This window comes from Musca vetustissima, unplaced genomic scaffold, assembly GCF_032173495.1.
Source record: "Musca vetustissima isolate MV318-11 ecotype Yass unplaced genomic scaffold, APGP_CSIRO_Mvet_v1 utg9142, whole genome shotgun sequence".
NCBI classification, from domain to species: domain Eukaryota; kingdom Metazoa; phylum Arthropoda; class Insecta; order Diptera; family Muscidae; genus Musca; species Musca vetustissima.
This window is the reverse complement of record NW_026886359.1, coordinates 275,614-298,436: the sequence shown is the minus strand read 5'-3', so window position 1 is coordinate 298,436 and position 22,823 is coordinate 275,614. Positions and strand designations below refer to the sequence as shown.

Below are 22,823 nucleotides of genomic sequence, written 5' to 3'. Positions count from 1 at the left end.
TTACCGGAATCTCTTCAAATCAGCTGCCAATACACAAAATTCTCCAAATGTCAAACCGTTTGATTGGCGACTGCCTTTGCGGGCCAATAATTTAGCCGTTTGTAACATGTCACTGACTGGAAAATGAAATAATAAAAGAAAAATAATTATTAAAAAAATTTAAACTCGAAGATCTGCCGATCACCCAAGGGATCGATTAGGATTTTCTAAAGGAAAATCAGAAGGATCTGTCTCTAAGCAATGATCATTAGATATTTTAATTGAATATATGTCAACATTCCAAGAAAATAACAATATTATATGAGTAGATCTGTATATTTCCTATGAGACTACCTTCTGATCATCTATTGTGGAACGAAAAATTGAGAGAAACCCCTTCGACTTTGTATTAAAAAAATCTGTGGAACTTGTACCAGAAAAGCCTTCGACCTTCTATTAGGAAAATTTGTGGAACTTGTACTAAAAAATACTTGAACCTTCTATCCAAAAATCTGCTAAATTTCTACGAGAACATCCTTCGATCTTCTAAAGGATGATCAGTCAATCTACCAAGGGAGGTCATTCGATTCTTCTGTGGTAGATCCGCATATCTTCTAAGAGAATAGAAGCCTATTTCCTAATGAAGTACTAGTCGAAATACTAATTGATGATCCTTGGATTTTTCTCGGGATGATCTGCCGATGCTTTAAGAGAATATTCGTGGACTTTCTAAGGCGAAATCAGACGATTTTTGTTAATACATAAAGGAAGATGATCTTCTAAGGAATGATGAATCGTTCTTCTGAGCGGAGGTCCATCAATCATCTCAGGGAAGATCGTCCTCATCTTCTAAGGAAATATCAGTTGAAATTCTAAGGAAAGATCTGTCGAGATTCTAAGGATATATCAGTCGAAATTCTAGGAAAGATCAGACGAAATTCAAAGGGGGAAATCGGTTCTAAGGGAAGGGAAGAGTCGATCTTCTATAGGAAGATCTACCCATTTTCTCAGTGAAGATCTCTGGAAAGATTAGTTGGTCTTCGAGGGGATATTCGATTTATTCGATATTCTAAGGAAAGATCATTCGAAATTCTAAGGAAAGGTCAGCCGAAAAACCAAGGGGGAAATTGGTTCTAAGGGATGGGAAGAGCCGATTTTCTATGTGAAGATCTACCAATTTTCTCAGTGAAGATCTCTGGAAAGATCAGCTGGTCTTCGAGGGGATATTCGATTCATTCGATCTTCTAAGGAGAGATCATTCGATCTTTTAAGGGAAGACCAGACGCTATTTTATTGGAATATCTTCTGAGTGAAGATCAATCGATCTTTTATGGAAGAATCAGCCTATATTCTAGGACATGAAAAATCGATCAATTATCTCAGCGAAGATCGTACATTTTTCTATGGAAAGATCAAGCCTTATTTTATGGGTGTTTTATCAGTCGGTCTTTTCAGGGCAGATCAGTCGATCTTCTAAGGGAAGATCGGTGGAACTTCTAAGGAAAATCCTATAAAGGAATATTTTTTGAAGTGAAGATCATTTTATCATCTCTGGGAGGTCAATCGGTCATTTAAAGGAAAATCATTCGATCTTCTAAGAACGATCATTCGTTTTTTTAAGGGAAGATCAATCTATCTTCTAAAGGAAAATCAATCGATCTACTTAAGGACGATTAGTCGATCTTCTATGTGAAGATCAGTCAGTCTTCTATGTTAAAATCAGTTGATCTTCTATGTTAAAATCAGTTGATCTTCTATGGGAAAACAGTCGATCGTTTATGGGAAAATCTGCAGATACTATAATTAAAAATAAGTTGATATTCTATGGGCATATCAGCCGATCTTTTGAGGAAAGATAAGTCAAATTTCTAATGGAATATTCACCAATCTACTAAAGAAAGATCAGTCGATCTTCTAAGTAAAGGTAAGTCGATCCTCTGAGGGAAGACCAATCGATCTTTTATAAGAAAATTCTTAAAATTTTCTAAGAGAAGACCTGTCGAGATTCCAAGGGAATATCATACGATATTCAAGGGAAGAACAGACCATCTTCTAAGGAAAGATCTGTCGATAATCTGAAGGTAGTTCGGACGATTGAAGATTTGTTGATCAATTATTGGATCTTCTATGGAAAGATCAGTTGGATTTTTAAAGCAGATTCAATCTATCTTGTATGAGAAGATCAGTAAATCTTTTTCTAAGGTAGGATCAGTCGATCTTCCAGGACAAGATCGATGGTCAAAGATGATATACGTCTATCTTCTGTGAGAAGATCAGTTGACCTAAAAGGAAGATCATCAGTATATTTTCTAAAGAAACATCAGTCGATCTTGTAGGAGTAAACCTGTCTCACTTTTAAGGAGGGATCTGTCGATATTCTTTGGAGATTTTGATCTTCGAAAAGTTCTGTCGATTTGTAGCATGTATCTCAACTTACTCTGTTTGTCATTTGGATGAAAACTCAGCTCTTGAAATAATTCTTGAGTACGTTCGGCAGGTACAACATTGCATCTTGCTTTGGCACGCCAGGCAGCTAGGACCTCACTGTAAAGAAAAAGCAGAAAGAAAAATTAGTATTTGAAGTAAAAAAATACGATTTAATAAATAATGATTTTTAATTAACCTAAAGTACACTGGAATTTCATTACAGTCCCTGATCATCTCCTCCTCGATGCTACCACTACTGCCACTGCCCAGCATCATGTTTGATGCGGTTTTGAGGCGAAAGGTGAATGCTTTGCCGCATACCATGGAACAATCAAACATTACCAGTAATATCAACATAAACAATTGCATCATTATTACGTTGGACGGACCGACCGGCCAGCCAGCCAACACACGTTTTGAAGAGATTTAGTCAGTAAGTCAAAGGCATTCCAATAAAAAACAAGAAAAACACTTGAAAATTACGCCAACATGCACCAGACAGTTGGATATTTTTTCTGCTTCTTCTTCTTCTAATTTTGTTTTAACCAAACACACAATTTGGCCTTTCTTGGTTTTAGTCGAACAACAGACGGCAACAAACCAAACGCCCAAACACTGATCTCCTCTTGGGTCCAATAAATTTCCAACAAACAACGAACCAAAAAAACGGAATATGTGTAACATGAAATCATCAACGGATTTTGCAATCATTTGTGCCAACAACAACAACGACGGCACGTTTTGGAGGCACAACAGCTCTTTTTGAGGTACCACAGAGGCTGTAAGTTTTTTTTTCACATCCGTTTATGGCCATGTACGGGCGCAACAATGAAACGAGTGCAATTTCCATTCAATACTATTTGGAAATTTCCAAAAAGAAAAACAATGTTGAAATTTGTTGCACCACCTCTCCAAAGAAGAAATTTTATTTGGGCGAAATTTATAACCGTATCTGGTCTTTGCACCTCACCACTTGCTCGAGAATCGCGATGTGAAATGAATTAAATGCTGCTACGCAATTGTTGTGGGAATAGAAATTTAAATTTTTCCCGGCCTTAATGAATGACCCATGCGAGTGTGGAGAGTATGGGCGATCCTCATGATTAATATGATGCTTGGAATTGGTAGAGAGCTTATTGCGGTCTCACAGCTGATAACAACATTTTGGGAGATGATTGTTGTTTTTTCAATTAAAATGACTTTTGAATTTCTTATTAAATTTTGTGTTCGGTAGAAAAAAAATATTATGAGGAGACGATTGTGGCTTTAGAAGAGTAAACATCTTCTCAGAAGAGTAAACATGTCTTCCTAGAATAACTTCTTAGAAAAGCAGAAGATTTCCTGATAGATCAGCAGACCCTCTCCTACAAGGTCTGAGAAGCAAATATAGGGAAGGAGATGATTTTTTTGCAGAAGTCAGGATAGCCTTCTAATGCGATTCTCTTTCACGGTTTTACGGTATGTCCTTTAATGGAGCTATCAGTTCATTTTATAGATATCTAAGGGAAAATAAGTTAATCTTCTAAGGGAAAATCAGCTTATCTTCTAAGAAGACCTGTCGATTATCTACGAAAATATCAATTGATTTTTTTTAAGTCTACCTACCATGAAATGATCTGTGAGACTTTCAGGGGAAAATCCATCGATATTCTTTAAAGGCACTTCTAATGGAAGATCCGTCGATCATCGAAAGGAAAATCTGAGATTTTCTATGGAAAAATATGTTGATTTTCTAAGGAGAGTTCAGTAGATCTTCTAAGGAGAGATTAGTCCATCATGGGCGATCAGTCATCCATCTAAGGAGAGATCAGTCGTTTTTTTAAAGTTAAGGTCAGTCATTCATCTATTGAAGGATCATTAATTTTTCTAAGGGAAGATTAGTCTATTATTTAAGGGAGGATCAGTCAATCATCTATGGGAAGATCAGTTGATATTTTATAGAGTGGTTAGTATATGTTCCGATTTGATTTGATCAGGGAAGATCGATCAATTATCTCATGGAATATCAGTCAATCTTCTGTGGGAAGATCAGATCGGACGATCTTCCGAGGGGACATATTAGTCGGTGTTCTATGGGAAGATTAGTCGATCTTTGTTGTGAAGATCAGATGATCTTTTAAGGGAGGATCAGTCGATATTTACAGGGAATATCAGTCAATCGAACTTCTATGGACAGATCGTTCGATTTTCTAATAGAAAGTTCTTCTAATGGAAGATCTTTGGATCATGGAAAGGAAAATGTGTCGTTCTTCTATGAGAAAATAGGCCGATCTTCAAAGGAGAGATCAATCGACCTTCTATGGACAGATTGGTCTATTTTTAAGGCCAGTCATTGATCTGAAGGATCAGACATTCATTTAAGATCATTTAATTATATAATGAGAAATCAATCGATTTTCTGTGACAAGAACTGTCTAACTTCTTTGAAAATCTGTGGAACTTCCACGAGAAGATTCGTCGATGTTCAATGGGGAGATTAGTTGATGTTCTACGGAGTCATAAGTCGATCGACTAGAGGAAGATCGGTTGATCTTCTAAAGAAAGATCTGTCGGTCTCGAATAACAATTTCATAGGGTAAAATCTACCCAATGGCTTTTCCATCAAAAATGTTGAGGTCTTTCAACGAGAAGATACGTCGATTTTCTATGGGAAGATAAGATCCGAAATCATAAGACTATCGACTAGAGGAAGATCAGCCGATCTTTTAATAAAAAATTAATCGATATGAAATAACAATTTTCTTGATAAAATCTACTGATTTACACAGATAAAGATAGGTCTTCAAATAGAAGCCGTTAATGCCACCTCTATCGAAAGCATGGAGATCTTTCAATACAAAATTCGAAGTGTTTCCAATTGAACACTGGGGGATTAGTCGATTTACTACGGAAAGAGAAGTCGATCGACTAGAAGATCAGACGATAAAATAGATGATATTTAGTTGATCTTCTAAGGTTATTACATTTCCCGGGGGAAATCTACAGATTTAAAGGGAAGGATAGGTTTTCCATGATAAACCTTTTATGGCTTTTCTATACAAAACTTAGATTTCTTTCTATAAGAAATCGAAAGGGTTTTCCAATTAAAAATTTGAATTAGAAGAAGAGAAGATATTTCTATAGGAAACCAGATGACCTTTCTTTAACTTACCAGAAAATCTTATAGAGGAAATTAATGTCTAATAGATGACTTGAAGTTGTTCTCATAGAGGACCAGTCTCTATGGAACCAGATGATATTCTTGTAAAATACCAATCGGCTTACTTATGGAAGAATCTGAGGTCCTATTATAGAAGATCCGAAGATAGATGTCTTGTAGGCCTTTTTAAAGAAAACTCAGAGGTCCTTTTATAGCAGATCCGAAGTAGGACGATATTTAAAGATTGTATGATATAAAGAAATACCAGAAGAATTACAGAATACCTTCTCAAAAAATAACAGGAGGTCCTCTAATGTAGAAGATGTATTTTTGTTGATCTACCATATGGACTGGTTACTGATTTTTTTCGTATAGCTTACCAGGGAATCATATGACTTTTTTATTTCGCGATATTCTACTTGCAGCCTTTCCTTTTTATATTAACTCTATGTAGCTCTGCTTTTCATATAACCTGAACCAGATCATCTTTCTGACATTCTATGCCCTCGCTTTGCAACAACAACAATTTGTCACTTCAAGTAAAAATGTTTTTCTTAAATCATTAATTATTTAAATTGGATTGAGTGTGTTTTGTGTTCTTGTTGATTTGATTTGATTAGATTTAGAGCAATAATATTCAGTGTGCATTAATATATACCTCCCACTCCGCCTCCTCCTCCACCCATTCATCATTTGTCATAACTGAGGCAGCAGCAGAGTCACATGCAAAACATGACGCTAAAGAGGCAACATACGGACGACGACGACAATGCTGATGATAGTGATGGTGACGGTTGATGGCAATCAAAACGTAGAGTGTAGGTGGATGGTCTATAGGTGTACATTGTCTGTGCACACACTGAGAATTTCTATGGGTTAATGATCCACATAGCCGTCACCAACATCAACACCATCACCAGCACTTCCACCGATATACACAAGTTTGCCCCCAAAAAAGGTGTTCATCTATCTCTGTGTCTGTATTTATAAGTCATACAATTTGTTGAGCTCAAAGCGGATAAATAACTTTTAATCGTATTAACATTCATTTATTATGCAAATTGCTGAACACAAATGCCTGAAAGCCGCCGATCCGCCAACAACAAAATGATTTTTTTCTTTTCGGTTTTTTGTTGATCATAAATTTATTGAATAAAAATAGAAATACGAAATAAGAAATACAATCATTCAATGACATAATCATCATAGCCATTTTTATCTTTGCAAAACCACTTGGCGAACCATGAATGGGATGAATGATGAAAGAACCACAAACCATAAAAACAAACATGCATCTAATTATTTGTAGTTCCTCCTGCCCTGGTGGACTTTAAAACTGTCCAAAAAAAGTTTGCCAGAATTGGAAAGTATAACACGAGATAATGACAACCAAGGGAATTTCACTTTTTGGTTTAAAAAAATCCAAATCCAAACATTTGACTACAAAAAACCTACAATACAACTTTGTTGTAGCATTTTAAAACTAAACCTATCCCCTCCATGTCAACCAGCTCGGTTCATTTGTCCGTTCATTCATTCATTGAAACACAACACATCCGGTCGTTGTTCTTCTTCCTAACATTTTATCAGCCATTTCATATGAAAATATGCCCCCAGGCAGAACATATTGGATGTTGAATTTATACCCTCCCTCTTCGGAATATTACTCTTCTTCATGTTTGATATGCGCTACAAAATAAATCCGTTTATTTAAATCTGTCAAGAGTTTAGAAAAATATTTACTCCCGCCTGGAATATAAACAGAAGAAGGAAAAAATTGCGATAAGTCTAAGTATAAAGTCGTCAAACGATATGCGCGGAATGGCATCGCCGATAGGGAGGGGAGTAGCAGAAGTTTAAGGGAATAAATAAAAGGGCTGAAAATAAGTAAAAAAGGCTACAACATGAGGTTCGCTTTGAAAATATCTAAAATCATAAAAAATTACATATTTTTAGTCCGGTTGTCAAATTCGGTTAAAACCTTCATATATCGAAAATGATTTTCGACCTCCAGGAACCCAAAATACCAAATTACGGTAACTTCGGTTGATGGCTAAAACCTTGAAATATCAAAAACATGATGAGGTACAATTATATGGTGACCCCACAAAAAATGGAACTGCCTTGAAATTTTTCAGGAAAGAAGTTTTCTTCCCAATAATAAATAGGAGTGTCATGAATTTCTAGAATAGAATTTTTAAAATAGTACGGAACGATGATATATAAAATTTGGAACTTTATTAAACCTGTATTTGAAAATGGGGTTCTGCAGTTGTTTAGGGGATATGTCAAAAACGGACCTACTTTGAATGTGTGTACCTCTATTGTCTAAAATGGTCCTCTATTGCATGTTTATTTTTTTCTTTTTTTTTAACTCCAAAAACCCGGAATTCCAGTCCTAAAAAGTGCAGAAAAGAACTGGACTTGAAAGAAAGACAGGACTTCTATAAGAAGACCTTCAGGACTTTCAGATTATCTTTAAAAAGACTTTCAGGTCATTATTTAAGAAGACCTTCAGATCATCTATATGAAGACTTTCAGGTCATATTTAAAAAGACCTCCTGGTAATCTTTAAGAAGACCTTCAAATCATCCATAAGAGGAACTTCCGGGATTTTGATCAAAGACCTTTAAATCTTCTGATGAAGATCTAATAAAAACTTAGAATATCTCTAAGAAGACCAGATGATTAAATGCCTCGGAGTCCTCTAGGCCTTCTATTAGAAAGTCTCAATGACCCCAAAGACCACAAATAGAAGACTCTAGGCCTCCAAATCCTCTATAAGACGTCCTCAAATCTTTCTATTGGAAGGACTTAAATCATAATTTTAAAGCCTTTAAAGCCGGTTTAAAATAATGTTACTAGAAGAAAGTCTTCTAAACGAGACCTTCTAAAGAAGACCTAGGAGACTTAAAAATATACAACAAATAGTTCCAAAGAAGACCTCTAAATCGCCTATGTAAGACCTCAAATTCTCCCCAATGCATACCCCAAAGTCTTTAAATCTCTAAGTCCTGAAATTCTTTTCCGAGTAACCTCTGAGTCTTTTATTAATTCTCTGACATTAAATTATGCTCCACTATAAGAGCTGAAACTCGTTTATAAGAAGTCCTCAAAGATGACCTCAAAGTCTGTTATTAGAAGAGCTCAAAATCTGTTATTAAATAACATTAAAATCTTCGAAAAGTCTGTTATTAGAAGACCTTTGATATTCTAATAAGAAGATCCTTAAGTCATCTACTATGATATCTTAAAGCCGAGTAGACCCCTGAGTCTTCTATAAATTATCAGTCCTCAAAACATTTTCCACTAGAAGGCCTACAAGTCTTCTATAGAAATACCTCAAAATCCTAATTAAAAATACATCCTATTAGAAGAGCTCAATATCTGCTATTAAAACCCTCTCAGAACCTTCAACAAGAATACCTCAAAGTCTGCTATTAGAAGACCTTTGAAATTCTAATAAGAAGACTTTATAGTCGTCTACTATGAGTTCTTTATTGTTGTCTATTAATAGATATTTAATTATTCTATTGCTTCTATTAGAATACCATTTGCCGGAATACTCGATTGTCTATCTAACCGGTCTTTTGCCGCAAAACTTTTGCTACCACCCACCTATATCATCTCTATGCATACATCCATCCACCCGTCTACCATTTATCCACTGTACTGTTTGGGTATAAACTATTAATTGTATACACGAACAATTAACACCATAGGTATGTGATGGATGGACGGATGGTATGTCGGGGGGAAGCCAAAGAATTCAAAGGTATGTCTGTGAATGCAGGCATGCAGCATTATTGTGTGCGGTGTGTCGTCGAATGTCTAATTGAATGAGAAGACAGCACAGGCGACGGCGGAGGTGGTGGTGGCGGCGGCGTTGTACTTTATAGAGCTTGAGAAACTAGTGTAAAATAGGAAAAAAATATATTTTGTTGTTATTGACTACTGGCTGCTGCTGTTGGCCTGGCACTATTTGTTGTTATAACGTTACGTTGCTGTTATAACATTTCTTGGTTGTTGTCGTTGTTTCTGTTGTTGTTACCGCTGTTTGTGCAAAAAAAGTGAAAAAACAAGAGGGACTCGTTTCAATAAGAATCAACCACAAAATAATCGATGATGAGGTCATAACTAATAATAAAAATGACTTTTAAACACACACTCACATATATACGCCATACGACGGCAACGGCATACAACAACAGAGCAACTGAGAAACAGAGAGAACCTAGTAACCACAACAAGAGATTGTTGAGAAATATAAACAAAATCAAACATGGAGAGTTCAAAGTGGCGCCAAACAGACCCCCACATTATGACTGTGAGAACAAACAAAAGAGTATGGGGAGCAAAACATTTTGAGTTGTGAGAGAGAGACTCATTGGAGGCAAACAAAGGCAGACTGATAGGCGGAAAAACAAGAACAAAATAAGCCATCCTACCCATTGAACTAAGAAAACAGCTGTTTTCCGGCCTAATAATATGAACACGATGAGACTGGGGAGATAAAGAGAGTGAGAATATATTAAATAAAATTAAATATGAGAAATTCAAAACAAAAAAATATGGAGAGAGAGGAAGGCCCACAGAGAAAGAACAAAGAGACAACAACGGCAATTTCGGTGTGTGGCATTTGTGAAGGCCTGTGATTGCGCGCATATTGCTTTATTACACGCATAAATATATTCCAATTGGAAACACGCACTTGAGATTAAAACATAACAACGAGACGAACGAGTAAGCAAACCCAGCAAAGGAACGAATGAACGACAAATTAACGAACGAACAAAAAACAATTGTGTATGACCAATTTGGGTAGAATTTTGTTGTTGTTGTTGTTCAATAGGCACCTTGTTGCACACACAGACATGAACTCACTCACTTGGGTTGCCTAGTAAACAATAATTCAGTGATAACAACAACATTTTTTTGCCAGTTGGGGCAGATAATAATGAAGGGGAGAAAAGAGGAAAGCAAATGAACAACTGCTCCATCAATTGGTATTGTTGTTGTTACACACATTCATGTTTAGTTTTGTTTTTGCACGTTATACGGAAATGTAATGAAACGCACGTTCTCTTCTATGTTTGATTAGTTGCACTGCACCAGCAGCAACAGATGCGATTTAATGTGATTTGTTTTTTTTTCTAGTTCATGTAAAGATAACTGGTATTTTTTGTTTTTGTTCAAATTATTATAGTAATTATACTATTTTTGGGAATAACACAGTTAGTCCCGAAACACTAGAATGGACCGTAAAATATTGTGAATAAACAAAAAAAGGATATGCATTTTAAGTTCGTATGCAAGGCAAATGTTAATTACAATAAAAAAGTATTTGTAAACAAATTTAAAATGGAAATAATTATAATAATAAAACCAGTAAGGAAAGTAGTAAAGTCGGACTGATATGATACCCTTCACCACTTTGGGTATATTGTACATATGTATCCTTACAATTGTATGTCAATGTTCCGTCGAATGAACATACTCATGTCTTTCTATAACCTATGCTAAATTTAATTTAATTCGGGCAGAGTTGGAGTCGTCTGCGCACCATGGGACAAATTTATGGAAAACGATTTATAGCAAAATTGATACAAGCTATTCGGTACGCCGCACTGTTAAAAATTTAATCTCAATCAGACACCCGTTGAAAATACATATGGAAGCTATGGCTGCATCTGCATGGATTTCAACAAATCCTAATAACGTCATTCAAGTTTCAATTTGATACGTTATGCTAAATTTCATGTTAACCGGACAACCATTAGGTGTTTGGTCACCATTTATGTAAAATCGGACGAAAATATATATTGGAGCTATATTTAAATCTAAACGGATCTTTACGAAACTTAGCACAAATCATTATAGACCATTTACCTTAAATCGAACGAAAATATATATGGAGCCATATCTAAATCTGAACCAATTTACACGAAACTTAGCTCACATCATTTTAGGCTCAGTTCAGTACGCTGTGCCAAATTTCGTGCATATCGAAAGATATTTAGGGAATTTGGTGCACCATTTACCTTAAACCGGACGAAAATATATATGGGAGCTATATCTAAATCTGAACCGATTGCTCCCAAATTCAATAGGGTTCGTCCTTGGGCCAAATAAGTGAGCTGTGCCAAATTACAATTTAACATGGACAGACAGATGGACGGACATGTGTAAATTTACTTAGAAAGTGATATGTATATTCGTTAAAGGAACCATGTGTCTATCTCGTTTCCTTTTGCCTTATGTAGGTGCTAGGTGCCTTATAGAGGCCTCAGTAAAAATTACTTAATCCACGCCTTATGGAGGCCTCAGAAAAAATTATTTAAAAAATCCACGCCTTATGGAGGCCTCAGAAAAAATTATTTAAAAAATCCACGCCTTATGGAGGCCTCAGAAAAAAAAAATACTTTAAAAATCCAAGCCTTACGGAGGCTTCGGACATTGTTTTTAATTCCTGAAAATAAAAACCCATTTAAATTTTCTTTTTTTGCCAATATTACCTGTTGATATAAAAACTTGCTATAGTATTTAAACCAGCTCTCAACATAATTAATTAATTTTGAAATTATATTGGCAATCCTCGAGGTATATGTTTCACTTTATAATATTTGCAAGATCCGCACAAGGACGAAAAAATAAATCACATTTGAACACAATCAGGATTCAAAATTTTTTTAGATTTCACTATGAAATTTTATTTTTAAAATATTCGCATTTCAAGGATTTCCTTTGGGTTTCCAATAAGGATTCACATAAATTATTTATCTTTAAAAAATTAACTTCCAATTTTTTCTTTTAAATTGTTCTGAATTTTTATGGATTTCTTTCGTATTTTCAATTGTAGTAATTTCACCGACCATTTCGAGTTGAATGCAAACTTGCAACGAGACATTTTATTTAAGAACTTCTTTTAATTTCCATTTAGGCCATTATCTCTTTTAAATCGTTTCATTTCGATGGGGGGGTTATCGATAATCATTACATTTTAATGGCTTCTTCTACAACAACAGGCACTTATAAACAATAACAATTTAATTTGTTGTTGTTGTTATGACAATAAACAAAACTAATATAACAATGACATCAACTTGTCAGAGTTTACTTTCTTCACTTTTTTTCAAAAATTTATTTTGGGTTTTGTTGCTTTGTTTTTTTATTTTCAAATTCATTTACAAAATTATTTTTTTAGAGTTTTTTTTTCAGTTCAAATTGTTTTTTGTTTGGCACGCTGTTGTTGTTGCTGATTGGCCCACCAACTTATTTTGGTGGTATGATATCACGTTTACGCACAAATATTCACTCGTGAGGTTGTCACAACTTCAAGCTAGCGCCACACACTGCCGCTGCTATCAAATGGCACTAATTTTGATTATTCGAACCCTTGACTTCGAACACACACACGGACAGACATATATACACTCACTACATACGCTAGCGAGCGAGCGAGCAGGCAGACAGGCAAGTGAGTGGTGAGTGAGTACATGTGACGATTTGACAACAGCAGTAGGCACGCAGGCAATATTTCCACCTTTCACAACTCACCTTCAATAATTTTGTTGTGGGTGCCTTGGAGTTTTTTTTTTTACCGGGGAGCTTCCAAAAAAATACGGCAATAGAGAATTATGGCCCACAAAAAATATAAGTCACAATCGAACGTATCGCACACAAAAATATTTACTGTTGATAAAGCCACAAAAAAACAATGACTATGACCGACCGACCAAACGACCGTCCGTCCGACCACACTTTTTTAATCTAATCAATCAAATTTGCACGATTTATATTTGTTATTTCCCAAGATAAAAACAAATTAACCACAAAGACACACACAAATAAATAACTAAAACTCAAAACCATAATCGCAGCATTGTTTTCTTCGTTTTTTGTCTTTCAAAACTAGTTTTCACTTTTTTTGTTTGTGGCTTTTGGCAAAAATTAATTATTTCAACACACTGCACAATAAACTAGCCGATCGTTTAGCAACTTCTGTACCAGTCAACAACTAAATGAGAATTGTTTTCAAAATCCAAAACAAAAAATCAAATCGAAAACAAAATATATCCAGCTTAAAAAAAAAATAAAAAACAACAACAACTAAAACAAAACCCAAAGATGCAATTTGCATTGTTGCAAGATGGAGGTAAGGGGCAAAATCAATGCATTCATGAGCCCCTAATGATTGAAACATATTTGCAGGGATGACAGCTGGGTTCACGTAAATTAACCACATTCACGAATCACCGCCAATAATGATGAGAAGGGTAGTGGGACGGTTGACACAGAAAACAAAACGTCAATAAACGGAAATCTTGTACTATATCGATTTCAAATGATTGTTAATAAATTTTTGTTAGCAGCCAATAGCAGCCATAGAACTCTAATGGTGTAACAATACACAATACAGTGGGTCAAAAGAGAAGAAATATCAACAAATTTTAATTTAATAGTTTACATAAAATAAGTGACCAAATGATTGATATTGAATGGTATTCGAAAATAATTCAATTAAAAATGCAATTTTTCGTAAAAATTTAGGTGTGGTGAGTTTCTTTACAAAACTCACCACCTAGCCAAATGCACTAAAAATTGTATAACAATTAAGCCTATAATATATTTAATGTAAAATATCATATTTTCCTTATTATTTCGTTGAGAAAACGAAGTGGTGAATTTAGTTTTTTTTTTGAGAATAAAGCTGTGTATCTTCTTTTAAAACAATTTGCACTCATAATTTGATTGATATTGAATGGCATTTGAAAACAACTCGATCTAAAATGCAAGTTTTCGTAAAAAAGAAGGTGTGGTGAATTTCTTAAAAACTCACCACCCCGCGAAATGCACTTAAAATTGTATAACAAATAAGCCTATAGTATATTTAATGAAAATTATTGTACTTTCTTTATAATTTTGTTGGGAAAACTATGTGGTGAGTATAATTTTTTACTTCCTTTAAAACAATGTCCACTCATAATTTAATGGATATTGTATGGTATTTGAAAAAAATTCGATTGAAAATTAAATTTTTCGTAAAAATTAAAGTGTGGTGAATTTCTTTTAAAATTCACCACTCCGTAAAATTTACAAAAACATGTATAATAAATAAAGATTTAACATATTGAATGTAAAACATAATGTTTTCTTTGCAATTTTGTATGAAAAACTAAGTGGCGAGTACAATTTTTACTCAAAGTTTTTCCTTTTGTTTTGAAAAAAGTTGTGGGCGTTCTTTTAAAATAATTTACACTCATAATTTTTCTCGGAAAAAAGGTAAAATCAAATAAAATTGAAACAACATTTCCCAAAAAACACACGGTGGTGAATTTTTTATTACCCAAAATAAATTCAAATATTCAATAAAATCATTTCTAACATAATTATGAAGTTAAATATGCATAGTATGACTTAAATTCGCTAAAATCGAGGTTTGGTGAATTTCTAGAAAAACTCACCACATGGTTACATTAATAAAATTTAAAAATAAATGTGCACGATTGATATTGAATGAACGTGTGAACATAATTCGATTAAGTATAACGTTAAATATGCATAACCAAGATATAATACCTCTAAAATTAAGGAGTGGTGAATTTCTTGAGAAACTCAGCTTATCTCTCTTGATAAAATATTTCGGTTTTAACTTTAAATTTAGATTAAAAGTTGTTGTCTACGTTAACAATCCACAAATATTAGAGTGTGGTGAATTTTTGAGAAATTCACCACGAGGTGAAAAATAATGAAATTGTTAAATTTCAACATAAAATCGTTTTTTTAGCTTAGTTGCATATGTTTCTTGATTTAACTATCGAACTGGTGTAGTTTTTAGAAACTCACCACGAATGGAATTTCAAAGAAAGTTCCTTCTCTTGATAAAATATTTGATAAAATTGGTTTATCTTTATATTTACTTAAAATTCTAAAGCCTACTTTAATAATCAACTACAATTCAAGTGTGGTGATTTTTGAGAAATTCACCATGAGGTGAAAATTAATGAAAATGCTAAATATCAACATAAAATCGATTTTACCGTTAGTTGTATGTGTTTTTTGATTAAACTAGCGACATGGTGCAGATTTAAAAAACTCACCACAAAGTGAATTTGAAAGAAATTATCATCTCTTGATAAAATATTTGATACAATTGTTTTTTCTTTATATTTAGTTAAAATTCTTAAGTCTACCTTAATAATAAACAAAAATTGGACTGTGGTGAATTTATGAAAAATTCACCACGAGGTATTAATGAAATTGCTGTATATCGACATAAAATCGTTTTTAGCGATAGTTGCATATGTTTTTTTATGAAAATTACGAAGTGGTGAAGATTTAAGATACTCACCACAAAGTGAATTACAAAGAAATTGACAAATTTTAGTAGATTTGAATTTTTAGGGGAATACAAAATTATGCAAAATTTTGTATTTTTAGGTGAATTGAATGTTATAATTTATAGCAGTGGTGGGAATAACTAAGTGAGAGTAAATGTAGTTGAGTGTAACTGAGAATTCAACACCAAAGTTTCTGAGGAAAAGAGAACAAGAGAGTTTTGTATTTTTTGATGTATTGAACATTTTTAAGAATTTTTATATAAAAATATTAAAATAATTTTTATATAAAAAATATTAAAATAATTTTTATATAAAAAATATTAAAATAATTTTTATATAAAAAATTTTATTTTTATAAAAAAATATTAAAATAATTTTTATATAAAAAATATTAAAATAATTTTTATATAAAAAATATTAAAATAATTTTTATATAAAAAATATTAAAATAATTTTTATATAAAAAATTTTAATATATAAAAATATAAAAATTATATCATAAACTGTTTTTTATATTTATACATTTTATATTTATTTTTAAATCCTATTTTGAATATATATATTTGTTAATAAATCCAATTTTTATCCACTGTATTTTTTCCGTTTTTTTTGTGAAAATAAATCATGTTCACCTAGTCATAGTCACTTGTATTATAGCAGATTTCTGTTTTGTTGTTGTTGTTGCTGTTATTGTTGTTTTTTTTTCTGCCCCTGTTGTTGTTCCTATTAGCTTGTTGCTATATGTTGTTGCTGTATTTGTTAATGGCAGTCACGAATTGATGTCATAATTGTTATTTTTAATTCATTTTCACATCAAAAAACAATATGATTGTTTTTTTGCTGTTCCTTTGTTGTTGCTGCTGTCGATATTTCAAACTGCGTCAGCGAAAAGTTTGCGAACAACATTACATATCACCTCAAAAAAAAAAAAAAAAGCGTGGAAAGAAGTTCATAGTTGACGCCTTAGATCATTGGTGACAACATTGGTCACCAACAACAAACAGCATGTTTTGTGACGACCCAATACTTTTTTTTTATTTACTACGTTTTAAAGTTTCGAAACAAAACATCCCTTTTGCGGTCATAGAACCACAATAGAAAATGAAAACAAAATAGAAAAAAAAACTATGGCGTAAAATTCTAAAATTAAAGGGGGCATGCGAAATTTTTGTTTTCTATGATTTGAAGCCGGCAACATTTTTATGTGCTGAGTTATTGGGTGTTGGTTGGATGGATGGTTGGCGTTGGGGTTTCATTCTTTGGCAAAAAAATTGTGCTGTTGATGATTTGTTAACCGTTCAATAAATACCAAAATGATGTCATGAGTTTAAATGTCTAAATACTGGTAGCAAGCGGTGGTGTTGTTGTTATGCTCTGCTCTCTTGTCAATTTCTATGGTAGAGGGGTCTCTGTCATCATGGATGGTTGACGACGTCTGTCTATATTCTAAACCGACCAACCAACAAAAACAAAGAAGTTAGGTTTTGTTGTTCTTGTTTTTGGCACAATACAAACAACAAATAATGTCGTAGGTTTTGGTTTGTTTTGCCTATAAATAGCAATGAACTCTAGTTTTTGTTGTGGTTTTTATTATAGTTTGCTATTTTTTTCCATTGTTGTTGTTAGTTTTTTAAGTAGGCGTCTAAAAATAGTTCAAGTTTTTGGCGTTTCACTTTGAGAGTTTCACACGTGTGTTTTGAAAATCTACGAATTTTATTTGTTATTTTTGTTGCAGAACAACTAAGAAAGTTATATTTCGATCTGATCTATTAGTTAAAACAAAAAACGTTATATAAAAAAAAATATTTTTTAAATTTTGCTGATTGTTTGTAGAGGCTTTTAAGCCAGATTATACGATACGTATTAATTTTTGAAGGTGTGAGATCATCTACATTTAAAAAAATATTTATTATTAATTAAAAAACAACACACACAAAATAAAAATGAAATCATTTTTTTTTTGTTTTTTTTATTAACATAATTTTCAAATAAACAAACAACGTATTTAAAAATTCATAACAAATCAAGTGGAAATTAAATTAAAAATAAAAAATATGATTGAAGAATTTTAACAGCAACAGCATTTTATTTTTTTAATTTATTTTTGGAAACGAATACGTCATGCGGAATTATTACAATTATTTCGATAAGCTCCAATTATTTGTTGATACAAGTAAAACGGTGTTAAATCTGACGGACTAAATATTTTGTATTCTTGACCATAAGCTGTTAAAAGGCTAAAAATATCTAAAATTGGTCGAGCCTCCTATATTTGGATCAATGCCGAACATGGAACAAATTACAGTCACTGCGGTGAGAAAATGCCACTAAAGCCATCAACATGCCAAAAATTTGACTGGACCCTTTATGGGGTGCAAGTTAAAGGATGTAAATTTTCTATATGGATGTTCTTCAACGTTTAATTGAATTACATAAAAATCTTTTCCGTTGAAAAATGCACATAAAACAGTCAAAATATCGAAAAAGAGAAAGGGACTTTTTAAAAGTGCTACATCAAAGTATGGACCTATATCAATTTTTTTTGCCTGTATACTTGTTTTTAACCTTCCAAAAATCACAAATTACAGTAATTTTTGGTTGGAAACTGACGATAAAATCTTTAAAATACAGAAAATGTCTAGATATCGCAAAGATACGGCTAAAAACTTCAGAATAGCAAAATGGGAAGCGATCTATATAAGGGGACTATGGGAAATTCCTAATAAAACCCGGTATGCCGGTATTACAGGTCCAATGGTTAAAAAAATAATACTGAAAATGGAACCGTAACTTTATATAGGAGCAAAGTTAAAACACTGATCTATATTGAACATTTTCTACAAAGGGTTTCATCAAATAGTTATTGTAGCCCTGATATCCCATGATAGTAGTCCCTGGAGAATAATATAAAAAATTGTCACATATGGCTGAGAAAAAATTTCAAACAAATCGATTCCTAAGCCATGGTTTTGGTCGAGAATTTTCTTTAAAAAATCGTGCCTATTATTCAGATTTTTTTTGGTAAACAAAATTTTGTCGATGTCTGTACAATTATTTTTCAAGAGCTATATTTAGGCTTTAATCTTTTAAAATAGTTTTTCAAAGGCAAAGTTTTTTTTGGTTATTACTGATGTTTCCCGAAAAAAAATTAATAAAATTGAAGTCTGTGACCCTGAAGGTTCCCTGAACTAATTATATAAAAATCGAAGAATGTGATTCTGTGACCCTAATGGTCCCTTAAAGAAATTATTTTAAAAATCGAAGTCTGTAATCCTGATGGTCTCTTGAACAAATTATTTACAAAATTAAAGCTTGTGACCCTCATGGTCCCTTGAACAAATTATTAAACAACTCGGAGTCTGTGACCCTAATGATCCGTTAAACAAATTATGATGGCCACCTGAACAAATTAAAGAAAAAACTGAAGCCTGTGACCCCGATGGTCCGTTGAACAAATTATTAAAAAATCAAAGCCTGTGATCCAGATGGCTCCCTGAACAAATTATATACAAAATCGAAGCCAATGACCCTGATGGTCCCCTGAACAAATTATATAAAAAATCGAGGCCTGTGACCCTGATGGTCCTTTCATCAATTTATTTAAAAATTCGGAGTATTTGACCCTAATGGTTCCTAGAACATTTTCTTTTAATTCGAAGCCTGTGATCCTAATTGTCGCTTGAAGAAATTAATTTAAATATCTAAGTCTGTAACCCTGATGGTCCCCTGAACAAATTATTTAAAAAAATGGAAGAATTTGACACTAATGTTCCGCTAAAAATATTATTTTAAAAAATCCACGCCTATGGCCCTCTATGTCTATGAAAAAATTATTAAAACATATATATATAGTCCTTGAAAAAAATATTTAAAAATCCACGCCTGTGTATAGCCCTTGGAAGGGAAGAAACAAATTATTTTAATAGTTATCTAGTCCATGGGAAGGAAGATTTTAAAGATCCACACCTATATCTGGTCCTTGGGATGTACATGTAGTTCTTGGAAAAAAATCCACGTCTATATCTAGTCCTTGGAAGGGATGATTGAAAAATTCACGTATTTGGCCTTGACAGTGTAAGAAAAATATTATTTTAAAAAACCACGTGTTTGGTCCTGATATTGCATAAAAAATTATTTGAAAATCCACGCCTATGGCACTGACAGTCCATGAAAAAATTATTTAAAAACGAACGCATATGGCTCTGCTAGCCCATGAAAAAAAGTATTTAAAAAATCCCAGCCTTTGGGTCTGGTAGTTCATATAAAATCGATGACAAACGCCCAGATAGTGCTTGGAAAAATAATAAAATATTCACGTCTATTGCTCTGATTAGTTCCTGAAAAATATAAAAATATCAATGACTGCGACCCTTACAAGTCACGAAAAAAATTATTAAAAAAACACGTTTTTAACCTGATAATTTCTGGAAAAATATTAAAAAATTCAAGTCTAAACGTCTATGCCTCTGCTAGCCCAAGACAAAAAGTATTTAAAAAGCCCTAGCCTTTTGGTCCATATCTAACAAATCCACGCCAAAAACTCCGAAAGTCCATGATATTGCTCGGAATAATATTAAAAATCCATGCCTATGGCTCTGATTAGTCCCTAAAAATATAAAAATCTTCACGCCTATGACCCAGATAAGTCACGAGAAAAAATATTTCAAAAACACTCCTATGACCCTAATAATCCCTGAAAAATAAATTAAAAAACAAGTCTTTGGCTCTGCTAGTCCATGAGAAAAAGTATTTAAACAGTTTAAGCCTATAGGTCTGCTAGTCCATATCTAAAAAATCAACGTCAAAAGCCCTGAAAGTCCATGATAGTGCTTGCAAAAAAAAAAAATAAAAAAATAAAATAAAAAATCCTCGCCTATCTCTCTGATTAGTATATCCAAGTCTATGACCCTGACAAGTCGTGCAAAAAATGTTTTAAAGAAGCACGTATGTGAACCGGATAATCTCTGCTTCAAATTACATGGAAAAAATATTAAAAAGACCCATATTTTCTCTAAGGCCTATCGATGTCGTAATCGTGGATTTTATTAAAAAATTCTCATGGAGAAAAAATTTTTCCATAGATATTGAGGGTCGAAATCTATGGAAAAATATTAAAAAATGCAAGGAGAAAAAATGCAAGAAGGTTACGACATCGATAGGCCTTAGAGAAAAAATGGTTCTCAAAGTCTTTGGAGAAAATATATTTTTAAATTTGGATAAATATTTATTAAATGGTCCCCTGGAACAAATATCAAAATCGTGTTGAATATATTATGAATCTGGTTATATTATTATTTAAAAAAATAAAAATATAATGATACAATTTTTAAATAAAAAATTCATATTACAACATTTTTAAATTTAAACCCCTTGACTAATTCTAATAAAAATCTAATTGAAAATTATAAATGCATATACAAAACAACTCCAATGTGGGGAAAAAATAATATTGTTTTTGCAGTAATGTGGTTAAGTTTATTCTGAGCTGTGATTTAATTAGTTTTTGAGTTCAAAGCGGCAAATCACATCATCGACAATTGTTAATATTAATAATTATGACGTTATATTGTTTACAAAACAAATAAAAAAAAAACACACACAATTGTCTCGCTTATGACCATAAATGTGGTTTTACGGAATGGTATTTCTATTAAATGTTTTTTTTCTATTCTACAAACAACAAATGTTTATAACGATTTTTTCTTCCAAATGACAGCAAATCATTATTCATAAATGTTTTTGTTTTTCCTGATTTGGACATTTTTAACAAGAATAAAATCGACTATTTTTTGTCCTCCTTTTGCGGTGCGGTGACAATAATTAAATGCCGTAGAAAAAAACACACACAAGAAAAATATTTAATTTTTCTTTTCTCGGATTTTTTTTGACATTTTTTTTTGGTTTTTTTGTTATTGTTTTTGTTATAAACAAAAACCCAGAAAACACAAAGACAATTTTTTTGCATATAAACAAAATAGATAAAATTTAATAAATCTTTTTGCTTGTTCTTCTTGTGTATTATTTTATTTTAAATGTGGAATACTCAGTGTGTGTGTCCCTACCTACTTCCATATGTTTATTTTTCGAATATTTTATTTTAAAATATATATTTATGTATATATATGTACCTACATATATAACCAAATCGGCAAAAATGTTTTTCGAAGAGCAAAAAAAAAAATCAGTGGGTGTAAGTTAATGACTTTGAAAAAATAAAATGCGAATAACTGCCAAAAGCTGTTTCTTATTTTTATTTCAAAAAAAAAAAGAAAAAAAAATACTTAACAATGCGTAATAATCTTTTGATCGAACAAGATTTTTTTGTTGTTATTATTGTTCTTGTTATTTTTTTTTTCTATTATTTGTGTTGTTAACAAATAAATAAAAACCATAAAAGTTGAACATTATTGTTTTTGTTGCCATAAATCTGCCGATGGGAATTTTTTGTTTAGCTATTGCCTCCTCCTACATCAATGGGGGGTTAATTGAAGGTGTGTCCCGCAAAAAAAAAACACTTAATACCTTACGAAAATTCCATAGATCACTCTCCAAAAAAGAAAAACAAAAACCGAACAAAATTAAAATGGGGCTATTGATCTCCCATTTCGTTTGCGTATGATTTATATGCCATGGAATTTCAATGAATAATTGAAAATAAAAATGTTTAAAATAAATTTCCGAACATGAACGCAGAACAGAAAAAAATTAATAAAAATAATAATAAAAAACAGCACGTAATATTTATAAATTTTTACATTAGGTAAGAAACCACATTAAAATGGCATGCGTAGCGGGAATATTGATCTTTTTCCAAAAAAAAAAAAAAAAAAAAATTGAACTTTGAATCATCGCCATTATTTTAAGGCAAATTACAAATTTTCAATTTTTTTTCATTTGTGTGATCAATGAACTTCTAAAGATGTAAACATGAGGTAATT

The 22,823-nt window shown here is 32.4% G+C and overlaps 1 protein-coding gene across 1 annotated transcript in view; it reads right to left on the bottom strand.

Annotated features, from left to right (window-relative positions):
* LOC133333848 (uncharacterized) overlaps nucleotides 1–22,823 on the bottom strand; it is a 41,767-nt gene that overhangs the window by 4,118 nt on the left and 14,826 nt on the right. The window contains exons 2-3 of the mRNA XM_061542158.1: nucleotides 2,417–2,523; nucleotides 5–116 (exon numbers count right to left, since the gene is read on the bottom strand). Of these exons, the coding sequence (XP_061398142.1) occupies nucleotides 5–116; nucleotides 2,417–2,523 (219 nt within the window). The remainder of the gene's footprint in view (nucleotides 1–4; nucleotides 117–2,416; nucleotides 2,524–22,823) is intronic.